A 16,137-nucleotide genomic window follows, 5' to 3' on the forward strand; every position below is an offset into this window, starting at 1 on the left:
AAAAATTATCATACTCGTCACAACTTTACGACATAGCTTTGTATCGAAAGTGATGCTACCAAAACACATAAGAAACAGCGACATCGTTAACTATTTATCGTTTCTCATACTACAGGTATCATCGATTACAAAATCGATGACGTAGACGTGAAACTCACTCGTCCTCCCCTCCCATCTATTCTTGAGTCCCCTAATTGTCTAACGAGGATCGATAGGTGAAAAAGGTGGGAGTTCGACGAAGGACAAGGCGGCACTCGAAGAATTACCGTACATACGATCAGTTCTCCTATCGCCGCGGTCACGACAAACAGTACTATCGCGAGATGCTCGTGCTAACGTTAAAATCATCGTTCATCCTATTCGCCGTGCTCTCGGTCGAAGCTCTTTCAATTAAGAAGAAAGAACCACGCGGTCCCATCCAAGAAGCGCTGCAAAATGGTCTCGCGGCACAGTACAATCGAGAAAATTGCGTCTGGAGACGGGGAAACGATAGAGATTCTTGTCCCGACCCTGATGTTCGTGTTTTCCTTTATACGTTCCATCAACCAAGACGAGAACTCGACTCTAGAGAATCCGACTGGCTGCGACAGGATTATGATCCGACCAAAGAGAACGTTCTTTTGATACACGGATACGCAGGTGCATGAATATTTTATGTTTGCTCAAATTCATTTCATTTGAATTGTTAAACTATGGAACGAGAAAAGTTGTAGTGACATTCGTTGGAGTGACTGAATTGGAATCTATCTGTTGTTTGGTGCAACTTTACATGTATCTAAATATTAGTAATTAGATATCAAAATGAGTTTATCATGGGAACTCGAAGAAGCTTCTTTTACAGCTTGAAAAGGATAAAAGAATATTTCTGATTGGATCGCTTCATGTATTTTGCTATTAGACTAAAGTTATCATGGACGTATTTGATAGCTTTTCTTAAATTTTACATAGAAGAATATTTTCTTGTCCTGATTAAAATTTGCTTCTTATTATAATTTGATACAAGAATAAAGTAATACATCGGTGCTACTGAAATCGTCTCTTAACTCCTACAATAGAAAAATATCTTAATTAAATTCTACTCTTTATCTTATCTATAACCTGATATCGGTTATTTAGAAAAACCATTCAAAACCTATAAGAAAAAATAAAATTTTTTAAATTCCTTGTTTATCTTTTCAGGCGGTGACGACACCCTTCCCATATCCGTTCTTCGCGACGCCTACCTTCGAAACGGAAGCTACAACGTGTTCCTGGTTGACTGGGGTGCTTTGTGTGCGCCACCCTGTTACCCAGCGGCTGTAGCGAACCTTCGTCCAGTAGCACGTTGCCTCGCCGGCACTTTAACCACTTTACGGAACCTAGGTTTACCTATTTCGAGAACAACCTGCGTGGGGCACTCGTTGGGCGCGCACATCTGTGGGATCATGGCGAATTTTCTGTTGTTCAGAATGCACCGAATAATCGGTCTAGACCCAGCGAGACCTCTTCTGCGTCCCGGATATGTAAATCGTCTGGATAGTGGGGACGCAGATTTTGTCCAAGTGATTCACACAAATGCGGGATATTATGGAGAGGGTGGTCGCATGGGACACGTGGATTTCTGCGTAAACGGTGGCAAAGTGCAGCCGTACTGTGAGAACAAGCCGAATTATCAACTATGCAGCCATGTCTGGGTCGTCTGTTACATGGCGCAGAGTATCGACAACGTCGGCCAGGAGTCGATGGCTGAGCCATGCTCAAGACGATGCCCTTCCGGACCAAGAATCGCTCTCAGAGCCGGTGAATATGTGGCCATGGGCCAGCATACACCGGTCGGCACTAGGGGCTCTTTTTGCTTCACCAACAAATATCCACCCTATTGTCCTAAATATAGTAACGGACGTGGCGACGAGAGATGCTGCATACCCGAGGACAAACCAGTCACGTTTTAGTGACAAGAAAATCGTTGGAACACATAGGAAGGATAGAACATACAAGACTGTACGTAAAACGCGAAATAAGTAACGTAAAATGAAACGGAATTTTATATTAAGCAAAGAATTAATGGTAGTATTGATGATCGTTAAAGAAGTAGAGTTATTGTCTAATATTTTCTTATTTGTACAGAAGTTGATAAGCATACCAGTATTTTTTAGATAGTACGAAGCTGTTAACCTGTTAGACGATACAATTCACTCGAATCCTCAATCTCGTAGACAAAGTAATTTCTTTACTTAGAAATCTATTATCTTTTTACATGTCATTTTACCTCCCTTAAAAATAGATTATATCAAAACTAATTATTACATTGCAAAAACTAGAACCGATCTACTTAGGATTGATCCGTCTTTATTAACTTTGAATTCCATGATCATAGAAAATTCAGATTAAGAAATAATCCGAGTAGGTTAAAAAAAAGCTTCGCATAAAATTTTTTAATCTGTTTTTATTCAACAAACTAAACGAAAAGATAAGGAATTGCATTATAAACATCGAGTTCGCTTACAGGAAACAACATTCCACACGGCAAACCTTGTATGTAGTATTTTTAAAGAAATGGAAAGTGGTTGAACCACATATACAAGTATATGGTGTAAAAACATGTCGATTGCCTTAAATTAATTCATATCACAGGACAAGTGTAAATGGTGTCTAAATCGTACAGATACCACGTTATTTAATCGATGAAGCATACAGGTGTTTGAGGACAAGTAGCTCTTCGTACGGTATCGCGACGCGTGTAGTCTGATTCCGGAATGTGATTGCGTATTCAAACGCAGTACGTACCGTCCGGAAAAATCTTGCGTCCGTGATCTACCGACCTATCAATCCCGTTAACCGCTCCACTGAACCTCTATAAATGTATTCATGACAATGTCCAGCGAACGGACAACCGTCTTTTTTTCGATCTGTCCTCGCGGAGCGCCGGTGTGCAATCGCCTGTTCCGATGATTTGCACGTTCGAGCAACGATCAGTCGTTTCACAGCGAAAAGTTACGTTCCACTTTACTTAATACTTTAAGTACAATAGTGGAAGAGATATGGTAGTTTCTTAAAGATATTTGTAAATCTAATTAGAAAATAAATATTTCGTTATTCGAAGATTAAGATATCTTCATTTTCTTACTACTTGGCTTTAAATCATTATTTTAAAAATTCGGATATTTGTATTGGAATTTCGAATATAGATTTAGTTAAACTAAGGGGTCAGTTGGAAAGAATATTTATTCAAGATTTTGTCATTTACATATTTCGCCTGAAATCTTCAATTAAGAAACTGAAGTGTGAAATTGAAGATTTCATTGATCAGATCAAATGGAAGAAGAGAAAAAGTATGATGTTTAAATCAAATGGATATAATATAAGAAAAGCAATAATATAGCGATATTATAACAAAGTACAACTAAATCAGCACACGTATATAATGTTTTTTCATAGGAATTCAATGTTAGAATAATTTACACTGAACGATATTGTATAATATGTAATATAACATACGTATATAAGAAGTAAATAAAAAAACAGGATCAAACATTTCCCTATTCTTCCACAAATCAGTTGCCATAAGAAAACATACCTACTTGAAACTATGTGACATACTATATCGCTAGAAAATTTAAGAAATCTGCTGTTTTTGTACTTCTAAACTCTGATTTTTGGTCTTCATTCCGTCATCGCAATGGCTAAATGCTCGACATTCTCACGATTCGACCAATGCACAAGAGCCTGTTGAAGTCTTTATACAATGCACAAGCAATTTCGCTGGGAAACTCGAAAGAAAGAAAAAAAAGGGCGCATGGGAGAGATGTATCGTGGTACGGAAGCTTGACAAATCCAGACATCGTCGAGTAGCCGACGAACCGGCGACTTGCTGGTACAAAAGTGTTTCGGGAGACATCGATACCAGAAGATGCAGGGATCCTTGGAAAGGCGACATATAGGCGCGACACGATTCTCGACAATAAGAACTCGTGTCTCTACAGATACTTCCTCTTGAGAATAGCGGTTTCCCCGAGATTTGCCTAATCGGCTATCAAGATGTCTTTCTATCCAGAAACTTCCGCGTCTGGTCACATCAAAGAATATTGTCTTTTACAAGGTCATCTTGTTTTACACGAAATGTTCAATTTAATTCTATGAATTGTAAATAAGTGTATTCTTCTTTTCTTCTGCGGAAATGCACGAAAGAGCTATAATATATTTGAAATAGAAATTTAATAAAATACGATAGAATATTTACTAATGTGATTTTCACTTACAAAATAGTTGGCCGTAGTTGATTATTATATTATTGTTGGTCAAAGTATTCTGTTTGAGATCGTAATATTTTTTAAAAGTTAGGAAAATAAAAGTAGGATAAAGAATGAATAATAACAAAATGTGAATGTCTTGTGTAAATGGCAATTTATTACAACTATAAGTTGAATGCACAGTAAAAAAGATCATTGATCAACCTTAAACTACGTATCTTAAGTAACGACATTATTGACAAAAATATATTGGTATTTCAACGCTCGCAGTGTACAAAATTTATAGATAAAATTACATAATATACACGGATTTAATTACATATATAAATATAGCATTTGTAATTCTAGCGAACTTCATTTGCTCCTCGCATTTGAAGCATATTAAAGGAACCATGTATATCTTTTATATCTTATAGTAATTGTATTTTATAAGGCACTAGATTGTACTTATTTACAATAGCGTGATGTTCACGATGTTAGGCACCTACTTCTAACACTTAACCTTATTCGAAGAGCGTAGATCTTGAATTATACTGATGTTCGAAAAAATTCATCTAATTTTGTATCGTAAAGACTTCCTTGTTTGTTTATTCTTTATAAAAAAAAATTCATTTAATCGATGTATCACAAGCACAAGGCAATCTTTAGCGTCAAAAATTTATTTAAAATATCTTTGGTCCTTTATCAACAATTTAACGAGAATATACAAATAAATGGAAATTTAAGTATACCTTACTATTTACATCTCAGAAAGACATTATAATTTTTTTAGCAATCTATATATCTATCAGAAACGTAGATCTTTTCTATATCTTCATGGAATTCCAAATTCGGATCCGATATTATACCTAATGAAATTACACAACTTGGAATTTTCCTCTCCATATTGGAGTTTTCTTTCTACATTTAACAAAATCTTTGGTTCATCGTCCATGTTTCGAATGGATAATCCTCTATCATCTTGTTTCACACAACCGAAAAATTATTGTACGCACCGAACAAATCAGTAATTTCATTCCTAATGATATTTCGAAAATTGCTCCATCGATTGATAGGGCAATTTCGCAAAATCTGAATGCACCGCCAAAGATGGGTAAAACAGTTGAAGATAATACGCGGGAAAATTTAAACCGTTGAGTTTAGGCGACGAACATGAGGACGACGTGGTCACCATAGAAGACGAGTATTGCGGGGAAGAATCGACCCATGGTCTGTGCAGTCTTGGCTGTGTATCGCGATCGACATTTCTAAGTGGTGAATTTTGATGAATAGTTGGGGGAAGAGGTGGACTTATTCCTCCGCAGCTACTAGCACCGCTGTCATCTAAACTTCCTGTCTCACTGGAGGCTGTTTTTGGTCTCTGATTGGCGATATCCGGATGATTCAATGGTTTATTTGACTCTGATTCTAAAGACATATTCTCATCGTCGTCATCCAGGCGATTCAATCTTTCTGCCTCCGACTGGAATTTCCTCTTGCAACGTGATTGACCACAGTCTCGAAATCCCTTCGCGAAGGGATTGTTGTTGATCTTTAATTTTGTGATGTTTTCGTTCTAAAAACAGAAAGTTACAAAAAGGTTTCTAGAAAAATTACATGAGATCGATATACGCAGGTATGTATATACATACGATTTTATATAAAATTATTGAAATTACTGTGCATTGGAATTATAAATAAGTTTATATGAATATTTTACTTGATAGGCGGTTACAGCGATGAACTGTGTTTCATTGAACTTGAACGCTGATGCAGGATGAGAGTACAGATCGCTCAATCTAGTTGCGTCATCGGAACGAATTATCCATATCCGCGGAATATACTTGTGCATGGATGTCAGAACAACCTGAAAACAAGAATATACTTACTCAACAAATTGTGTTTCAATTGTTTAAAAATCTAGCAACATAGAAATGATATTGTATTGTTTATTAATTCAAAATAAATGACACATCGTTTATTCGATACACTCGATACATTCTGCGATTATTGTATAGCAAGAACAACGCAAACGCTAGTGGAGATTCCCGCTTTTTTTTGTCGTAAAGAAGAAGGGATTCCCTTCATTCGACCAGTTTACAGCGGAGAGAATTTTATTAAATTCGTAATTAGTTTGAAGAATCGGCTAAAAGGGCGCCGCTTTGTCGAGATAAGTTGGCGCCTTGCTAAGGATGCCGACGACGGTGGGGACAGACGCGATTCTTGAAAACCAGACTGGCCCTTCAACCTTCTCGGAATCACACGCACTCGACCTATCCATGAACCACAAAGCTGCATAATAGCACTTCGATTACTCTAGCGTTACTTCATTGTATCTCCCTAATTCTATTATCATAGCTCCTTCGTTTCTTAATTTCCAAGCTACACCGATCACTGGATTTAACCTATTCACCTTCTTCCAATACAAAATTCTTTGGAATGAAGTAAAGTTTAAAATAATTTTAACAAAATAAAATATCTCCATCTGTTAACATTATAACATTAAATAATGTAACACATATTTTTTAAATTTTTACAAAAAAAAACCTCCATGCTGCATACAATCAGAGTATCAAATGCGAAAAGCGAAATGACAGAAAAATGTTAATGAATTCATGACGGAATCTTGAAAAACTGGCCGTTCGTTAAAGAAAGTCCGCGTGCAAGAGAAACCTCTTCGTTTTAATAATCGCTCCTCAGGTACTGAAAGCGACGCAGATCTGCAGAAATAATTTCCGGGATATTGGTGAAAAATTTAAAGAAATGACAAGGGGCGCCATGGATATGCCAGCTGCTAAGATTCGTTCTGTTGAGGCATAAACAAACCCACTCGTCGGGAGAAAGGGAGGTATATCGATTACAGGGTGTCGTGGAGCGTGTTAATCTTTGTTCTTCACGGACAACGACCGAAACCAACGTACCCAGCACCATTTTGAGTAGCTTAAATCTCTAGAAAGTAGGTGCACGCAGCGTCTTTCTTTTTCCCTTTGAGATTCTAATCCCAATCCTGGCTTCCGTGCGGAACCTAGTCAGGAACCTAGTTTGATCACCTTACCTGGTTAACAGAGACCCCTGTTATTTAGCTGATCTAATGCATTAGGAAAGGGATATGATTTGACTCAGGTCGAAGAAGAAAAAGGTGGACGATGTACATTTGCCTGGTAGGTCTGTGGGATGTTAATATTTTGTATCGATAGAAAGATTTGACAGAGTAAACGAAGTGAGAATAAAAAGAGAAATTTGAAATATTTGAAGTGCAAGTATTAGCAACAAAATATCGCAACGAAAAAGATAACTGAAGAAAGATACATGATAGAATAATATTAATATATTTCTTCTTTTGTTCTTTATAAATACATATAAAGAATAGCAGAAATATTGTCGCGTGTTGTTAAAGAGAAATAAATATCGAAAGAACGATCCGTGGAGAAAAAGTTAGGAGCTAATTGACGGTAAACGAAGTATCGTTTGGAATTCTTTAACTGGAGGTTGCCTTTTTTTCCAGTGGGCCCTAATCGGAAGTGAAACGAGTAGCTAAGAGGGTGGATCCGTGTGTGGCGACCTCCCGCATGCGGTTCGAGCAACGAGGCAAGCCGTAGGCAAAAGTCGAAACCAGAGACACGGAAAGAAAGAAAAAGAAGAAATATTTAAGGACACGCTGGCCTGTCTAAACACGGGACATCTAGATAAATGGAATGCCGCTACCATTCGGTTTCCTTTCCCGGACTTCCGTCAAGCCTTTTCTTAAAAGACATTCTTTTTAATCAAAAAGCAAAAAGTCGGAGAATATATTAACACATCTAATAATTAATTTCTCTGACTTCTAGTCAACAAATATTTTTGAAATCAATTACATAATGAAAGAATTCGTATTCATTTCTCACAAATATTTAGATACTATTTAAAGTTTCGTTTAATTATAATAAATCGTTATAATTAATAGATAAAAATGGTACTCACATTATTCCTGGGATCAACAGCGTTGTTAGTCAGCTTTAGTTTGTCGAATTTAAGCGAATGCTGCATCCAGTGCGTACCGGTTGCCGGACTATCCGGATGCAAGTAAATTCTTCGATCGATTCGTGGTTGAGGTTCGGCTGGACCAGCCGACGTCCATCCTCTTGCATTCCCACAAGTTTTCTCCAATCCGCCACCGCTGCCGACGTACTTGTGCCGACGATCGGACGCCGGCTCCACTTCGAGAAGAACGCAATAACGAGCACGAGGCTCTAATCCCGTAATTGCCAGCTGAATCGACGGGAACATTCGCCTGTAACGAAACCACAAAGGATTCGCTTTAATAATTTTGTCTAACGAATTTGAATTTCTCAAAAAATTATCGTTCATTAAAAAAACTATTAACCCTTTGCACTCGAGGAATTTTTCGGCCGGGCGTAGCAGCTATTCCGGATGATTTAGCGTATACGTAACGCGTGTCTTACAGCTAGTGTAAAATGATTTCATATACAAATTAACTTACAAAAACATTATATTCTAATAATTTATCTATATTAAATCTTTGAAAATATGATTTTGTAATATTAATTTCAGTATTTTTTTGTATGATAACTTATAAATCATTCACCAAGATGCATTCTTGATATAATTAATCTCATTTTTCAACAGTTCAAAATCAAGTTCATCTTCATTTGAGCCAATTTCACTTCCGAAAACCACTTTTTTAAGGTTTCTAAACTATAATACTTTTGCCATGATCGTCGAATCCGAACTAACGTTGGAGACGTTGTTTCAATACCATAGTTGAACCATAGTTTCGGAGGGATATGGGATTAAATATTTTATTTCCATTTTAAAATTTAATACTTTACACTTCCTAACAAAGAACACAAAGAGCTAAAGAACCAATTTACGAACCAATATTGCACTCTCATCAATTGGGGATGTCGAAATCTAGCACAAACAGGGACTATCGCCTCTCGCTCGCCACTGGAGTTACAGCACGGAATGCCGTGGTGACTGAAAGTTGCCTCTCGAGTACAAAGGGTTAAGAATTAGAATGACGAAGGATTATTAATTAAATGTAAATAGGCGTATAAATCCAACTTATTATCAACCTAAATAACCCACGTCGTGACATTATCATTCAAAAAGCACATTAAGATTCACTCACATTTCGGACATCCCCTAATGAACTCCAAATAAAAAACCGGGACTTCGAACTAAATAGTAGCCGTAAAGTTGTTTCATCGGCACCATAAGTGCTTTGGGCGGCATGGAGTTTAACTTTTCAACGTTGTTCACGATAAGTCAAGTAAGCTTTTTGCACGCAGGTAACATAAGTAAACCACAGGAGAACGAAGGGACAGAATATTTTCGGTCATTAACGTGCCGACGACGAGTGGGCGTCGCCGAACCAACTACCGAGCTGCTCTTACTTCCTGCGACTTTTTAAAACATCACTACCACTATCTTTCGATCCCAACTGCAAGTTTTCTCCCTCGTGTAAACATTTCAAACTAGCGGATAATCCCGTGAGTAAACCACCGAAACTAAATCTGCGGTGATTCGGGCCGTTTGCATACCTAATTGCAGTTTTTGAGTCGTTCCTTTGTTCGCACATTTCTTTTATTCACTTCTACCGAAGTTTATGATTGTATGATTTTATGTTGAATACGATTTTATTATTTCTCTTCCATTTTCTTTACAAAATTATCAAAGAAATTTAACAATTTTTTAACTACCTTTAACAGTCAATATTGCGCAGGTAAACAAAAATATGTTAAGGCAAAAGTATGTTGTGAAAGGTTTATTTTAACCTTCGATTACAATGGTACTTCACTGTTTAGTACTTCAAAGTTAAAGCTACGGGAAATACGTATCTGAACTAATGGACACAATTAGCAGTGGAAAATTCAACTTGTACCCATTTTCGAAATTACTACTTGATCCTTTACATTTGTGACATATTTGAAGACTTAAAAGAAAGATCGTATAAAAACGTATCCTCCTTATGAGTCAGAGAACAAAGATAGCGAGCAATACAAAACTATAAAGACAATGCATAATTATAATAAGAGAATCCCAATGAATCATCTCATTGGTATTTCCAATTTTCTATCACTAAATTTATTATTATTAAACAATTATTCATCGATTGATTTCAAGTTGAAATAATATATTCTCAAGATCGACGCCATGCTCAGTGTCGTTGAATCCACTAAAAGTGGCGCCCTTATAAGTGGAGGATTACACCGTCGCGACGTCTGCTGGAAGACCCGTGCGCCAATGATTCGAACGTCTGGTCCTTTTAAAAAGCCTCTCGACATTATCGAACAACCAGATAATGCTGTTAATAGCGCGATACAACAACGAATGCAGAACGGTAGCACGCGCCCCGCTTTTCTTTCATCTCGTAGATTAGATGAATCAAAAGTCACGTGGTACAATTTGAACTTCGTTAGACTTTATAGCCGAACGGCAGCTCGAATTATAAATATACCTTCACCTACGTTATCGATTCAGTTTCTTTAAATCGTATAACTTTGATAAAAATATGAGAAGAGCTTTAAAAAATATTAGCAGAGATTTCTTTCGTTCACTTAATATTGTATTATAAGCATGCTTTGGTTATTTTATATACATTTTTAAATTTCATAGATTTAAATACATAAAATACTCAAAGAATATTGGCTACAACGTTCAGTGGGACAAACAAATCTCTACTGAACTCCTATTCTTTAATTCACAAAAATGTAAACATTCGCGATGTCCTACTTAGAAATTGGCACGAATTTTCTAAAAAATCTAATATACTTTTCCTCAATATCATACATAAGACGTTTCTTTAGCATTAATTTCGGTCAGCTTTTCTTTTAGCCCCGGCGACTACCATAAACTCGTAAGCCCATAAAGATGCTCGTAGCGGATCAGTAACAGGCGAATCACAGCAAAACGTGAAATTAATTATCTCCGCTTTAGAAGAGCAGACTCTTGTTGCAAGGGAAAAAGAGAAGGATAGGAAGAAGTAGAGAAAACGAGCCGAACCTCGGGATTGCTTCTGGAACGCACGTTTTCTCCGTGAACCTATTCATCGGTTTTGACGCAAGGACGCTAACAACAAGAGGCCAAGGTGGTAGTCAGAAGAAGAGGAGGATAACCGATCGTGGAGAACAAAACGAATCGAAGACCGCTAGAAGGAACGAAGAGAACAAACGAGTCGATCGTGTCACGGAATACTGATTGGTGCATATGAGGCCTGTAACGGAGTACACGTGGTTGGCACGTGGTGTTCTCGCTAAACAAGAATCGTAGCTACGGACCGGAAGACACGGATATGAGGACGGACAAACACCTTTGTAACTATTGTAGAATCCCGACCGCCCACGGATCGTCTTGTGACCAGTCATTTCTTTTATCATGTTTCTCCATGGAGTACTGCTTTTTGCGATAGAAGACAAAATCAAAGATACGAATTTTTAAACAACACCCCTGCTTCGATTAAGGCAAGTTATTTTTATTCGTCACGAAGGATGTACAATAAAACTTCATTTATTTAAGCCTGTCAAGGAACGAAAGTTGATGTATAAAATATCACTAATTCTTCTTATTGTAGAACTCGAATAGTTCACATTAAAATTCGGATAAGAATTCATATTCATAAATGTTGCTTCAAAATTGGAAATTTGAATCCATTACACTTTTAAAGGATTAATAGTTGGTCTATACAAAATAGCAATAGGATAGACGGAAAAATTGGTTACGGAATTTTAATAAAAAAATTTCTCCAAATAATCTTCGACGTCAAAGTTATTCGCTAAAACTTTAAAATGAATTTCGTACGCATACACAAGCCGAGAAAAGCTTATTTGCATTTCGTAACATATAGGTATTCCAGATGACCTGATGTTACGAAATATTTGAAGAATCTTGTCGCATTCACATCACGTTGGCGTTTCCCTCCCCTTTCATTTCCGCGTTCACGAAACGAAGCCATCTGGCTGACATCAGCGAAATATCTAGCACGAGAGACAACGCAATATTCCCAGTAATCTTATCATAGATACGCCAGAGTATCTGAAAAGGAGTGACTGGTAGCTCGATCATTTCCGCCATAGAACGGCCGGAAGTGTGATTCGTCCTACATCCGTCCGGTTTATACGACTTTTCTCGCAAAATCTACCTTCGTAGAACGATTTGGAGATCGGTGTCATTGATAAATATGGACACGTCGTCACGACCTTACTTTTACGACCTTTCCTGACTACCTTCCGTGAAACTAATCGGCCTGTCGTCGCTTAGAAGCGTTCCTCCTTAAAAGCGTCCACTTCCCTATTGTAACCGATACTATGCGTATAGTACGAAAATTGCATTCGAACAATTTGACTCATCGTGAAAACTCTGAGATCTTATCAAGACTGAATCTGATAAAATCTCAAAGTATAGAAGTCTAGATTTTTAATTTCAGACAAGTTTTTATCTATATAAGAATACTGAATGTTTTTTTATTAGTGCGTGATAGTCCTTTTATCTCTCGACAAAGCAGACAAAAGAAAAATCAAATGTTAATCATAGACGGAAAGTTGAAATAAAAGCATTTTCAAATCCCTAAACAGCATACGGCTTACAAAGGGAAATAAAAACCAACAAGAAAATGTTTGTTAGTAAGTGGAAACTGTGATGACCATGGAAACAATCGGAGGATAGGTCACATTTTTTCAGGTGGAGACGGTAAAGGTTTCGACAGCGACGGAGGGTGTGGTCACATGGCGCCTGACGGGCCATTTCAACCCCAATGGAATCCAAGGTAAAAAGTCTCAGTAATATATGTCAAGAAAAGAAAAAAATATTATTATATCCTCATTTCCACTTTCGAATAATTATTAATTTTTACCATATTTATACGAATATTTGGTACGCTAATATTAAATTATTAAACATATAATTATTGAAAATCATAGTCTGTACACTCACCGGCCCCCCTTCGTAATTACCATCTCTGTGGTCTCGGCATGGAATTGCTGCCACAATTGCCGATTTTGCAATTCAATCTTCACTTCCGAAGGTAGAGGAGGTCCTCCACCTAAACACGGCAACGTCCACATGTTTGGATTTGGTATATCCTCTGAAAGACATCCACATAAAGCTTTTATTAATTTATTGAATTCAGTCGGAATTTATCAATCTTATTAGATCTTGATTTCCCTTTCCATTTTCTCAACCCTCGTTTCTTAAATAAATTATACTAAACTTTTGGTACATTTTTCATAACGTATATCTATGAGTATCTTCATAATTCAGACATCGTCGATCAAAAATAAAATTAACAACAAATTCAGACTACCTCTACCGTAAATCGGCAAGAATCGGGTCCTTCAGGGTTCGTCGGCTTTCTCAACCAGAATTCCCATGAATCTACGGGACCATGACTCTCGTAAGAGACAAAAAAAAACAAATAACCAAAGCAATATCATTACGGACAGACCAAAAAGAAGGACGATATTTTCGTAGTAAAAAACGCGAAACGAACCGTTCACGCAAAAAGAAGGGGCGGAAAGGAACAAAAAAAAAAGGAAAACAGTAGAATGTTCAACAAAATCATTATCCTTGCAATCTTTTCCACCTAGATACTGGACCAACGAGAGAGGGACAAGAAATTGCGCGGATGAGGTAACTCGAATGCCAGGAAGAACACCTTTTCCAAGTGGATCTATAGAAGCGTCGTCGCCTGGCCGCATGAGCGATTCACCCTGCACTTGTCTCGCGGTTCTGCGGTCGAGGCATTAGACCCGGCCAGGATAATTGCGGGCATCGGCTCATCTTCTTTCTCTTCCTACTGAGAGGACATCGGTACCGAGCCGTTGTATAGCACAGATAACGATTGTCCGCTCGACCGAAAGTCGGCGCCTTTCATCTTGGACCCTAGAGGAACTCCCGCGGATCTGTCGCCTCCGCGGATAACTTGATGCGTATTATACACACCCTCTTCACACAAGGTATTCGTCCCCGTTTCTCGACACGTGAGAAACAACGAAATTGAAGAATTCGCGATTATATACGAAGGTGAACGATGGAGATCGAGATGTTTAAGCGGTTCGCGACTGCATTCCGCGCGACTTTAATTGGATGAATTGGAGAGATTGACATAGGAGGTCGGTCTCGAGATTGGATGGGGGCAAGAGAAAGAATTTTTTGAATTTACGGTGAGGATTACTTTTGACGTCGGAATTGGTTTTTGATCGTTAGTATTGTTGTGAGAATGTCCGCAGACATTAATGTGTGGAATGAATATCTTTTTTATTTACTCTGGTTACAACATCGACGTTAAAATAAGATTTCGGCGATAACATAAATGGAGAGACTTTTCGGGGAATGATTAACGAAAATATCAGAAATAATCGGTCAAAAATGACAACCAGAATTTGTTGGCTTTACATACAACTCATAAAAGTTAGAAAAAGATCAAACAAGATATACAAACATTACAATGCAAATAGGATTGTGAGATGATACTCTTTTTATAATTCGCAGTATCAAACGGTACTGAAGATTATATTCTTAAAAAGTACAGTGATAAAAGTTTAATCATTCTCAAAGAGGTACATACATAACTACTACATAATAAAGATTCGATCAACATCAAATGTCAAATTTTAATACGAAATTTCTAATATCGAAGCAAAATTGATACAGTTAGAAATATCTATATCAACCTGCATTTGTCGCAACGTAAAATTATGAAAATAAAAATATTTTCGCTAACCTGATCTATGTCGTCGAAGAGCTAGCTGCTGTTGACGGAAGAGCATCTGTTGATGTTGTATCAGTTGTAGCTGCAATTCCATTGGCATAGTTATCATCGAATTCATTTTTCGATCGATGAAAATATATCATTTAACCGCACGATGTCACCAAAACACAACAACTCGTACAAATATCTATTCGAGCCAAGTCCTCCGCGTTGAAGCTTAGCAACGACTGAAGATGCGTTTCGGAATTGCACACGACTCCGTTGCAGCAATCCATCACTGCATTCGACGGTTCCCTCTGCCATTGGTCAGTGCTCTTTTCCCACCACAAGAGTGCCGCGCCCACGCTGATCCCATTGGTCGATGCAATTCCAACTTGGCTACAACTTGGCTGCGAAACATATCTATACATATACAACCACAATACAATCGTGTGTTAGATTAGTGAATCGAAATGAACGTCAAATATAACGTACACAAAATGAGATTTAATATAAAGAATTGTACAAAAATTGATTTTCGAAGTGAGGGTTTAGAACCATAAAACGAAAAAGTATCTAAACTCACTTAAATTAAAATTTCTCTCGTGTAGATGTTTCCATATGAATCTTTTTCACTGTTTGATTGAACTATACTTGAAATAGATTGTCCTTTTTAAAATGTAGATCCGATCCTTTTTTACCTATTAAGTTATACGGATGCCAAAATGATCAATTTCATATTCAATAAAATTTCATAATTTTAGTAGCAGGATATAATTAGTGTTTAATCATTCTAAATGTTTATATCCAATATAGATCAGTTTGACTTCTGTTGTGTGACTCGATTAATCTACATAGATATATCGGCGTATTAATTATACAATAAGTAATAAACAAATAACGCAAAAATTTCCTTATTACTCAAGTCGCACCATCATCGAAGAAGGTTTTTTGCATTTTACGATAAAAAAAATAAATATAATCAATCGATTCTGTTCAGGAAGCATTTAAGATTCCCGAGAGAAAAAAATCATACGGCATGCGCGAGTTAGCGTGAGATCGCGCGTCGGATTTACGCGGTCGATCGGCGCATTTGAAACTTCCGAGTGAATCGCTGTGTTAGCACACGATCGCATTAAGGAACGATGCACGCCCGAGTCGTTAGGTACAAGAGAACGGAGGAATCGTCACCATAAATTACGGAATCCGGGCGAGCAGACGGCCGTTAATAGTTTGTTCTCG

The 16,137-nt window shown here is 37.4% G+C and overlaps 2 protein-coding genes across 3 annotated transcripts; one reads left to right on the plus strand and one right to left on the minus strand.

Moving 5' to 3' along the window:
• Positions 1-214: 214 nt before the first annotated feature.
• On the plus strand, positions 215-3,283 carry LOC100748412 (phospholipase A1). Of its 2 annotated transcripts, XM_024368671.2 has the most exons (3): positions 215-639; positions 1,180-1,779; positions 1,874-3,283. In XM_024368671.2, the coding sequence occupies exons 1-3, from the start codon at positions 324-326 to the stop codon at positions 2,002-2,004; spliced, it is 1,047 nt and encodes a 348-aa protein (XP_024224439.1). In that variant the 5' UTR covers positions 215-323; the 3' UTR covers positions 2,005-3,283. The 2 variants fall into 2 exon arrangements, with proteins under 2 accessions (XP_024224439.1, XP_003490796.1); XM_003490748.4 differs by having other exon boundaries at positions 218-639; positions 1,180-3,283.
• Positions 3,284-4,368: 1,085 nt separating this feature from the next.
• LOC100748531 (T-box protein 2-like) lies at positions 4,369-15,656 on the minus strand. Its single transcript, XM_003490749.3, has 5 exons — positions 14,929-15,656; positions 13,140-13,290; positions 8,169-8,478; positions 5,929-6,075; positions 4,369-5,784 (listed from the first exon to the last, which is right to left on the minus strand). The coding sequence occupies exons 1-5, from the start codon at positions 15,032-15,034 to the stop codon at positions 5,248-5,250; spliced, it is 1,251 nt and encodes a 416-aa protein (XP_003490797.1). The 5' UTR covers positions 15,035-15,656; the 3' UTR covers positions 4,369-5,247.
• Positions 15,657-16,137: the final 481 nt, after the last annotated feature.

This window comes from Bombus impatiens, unplaced genomic scaffold (assembly GCF_000188095.3).
Source record: "Bombus impatiens unplaced genomic scaffold, BIMP_2.2 scf_0474, whole genome shotgun sequence".
Lineage (NCBI taxonomy): Eukaryota > Metazoa > Arthropoda > Insecta > Hymenoptera > Apidae > Bombus > Bombus impatiens.

What these genes read in the sequence shown, in the direction of transcription:
- LOC100748412 (XM_003490748.4), top strand. Translation starts at nt 324, where the DNA reads ATGCTCGTGCTAACGTTAAAATCATCGTTCATCCTATTCGCCGTGCTC. An exon ending in TTTGATACACGGATACGCAG is followed by an intron (nt 640 to 1,179) that starts GTGCATGAATAT and finishes TTATCTTTTCAG; the next exon opens with GCGGTGACGACACCCTTCCC.
- LOC100748531 (XM_003490749.3), bottom strand. Translation starts at nt 15,034, where the DNA reads ATGAATTCGATGATAACTATGCCAATGGAATTGCAGCTACAACTGATA. An exon ending in GTAATTACGAAGGGGGGCCG is followed by an intron (nt 8,479 to 13,139) that starts GTGAGTGTACAG and finishes GTTTCGTTACAG; the next exon opens with GCGAATGTTCCCGTCGATTC. An exon ending in TCGCTGTAACCGCCTATCAA is followed by an intron (nt 5,785 to 5,928) that starts GTAAAATATTCA and finishes TTCTGTTTTTAG; the next exon opens with AACGAAAACATCACAAAATT.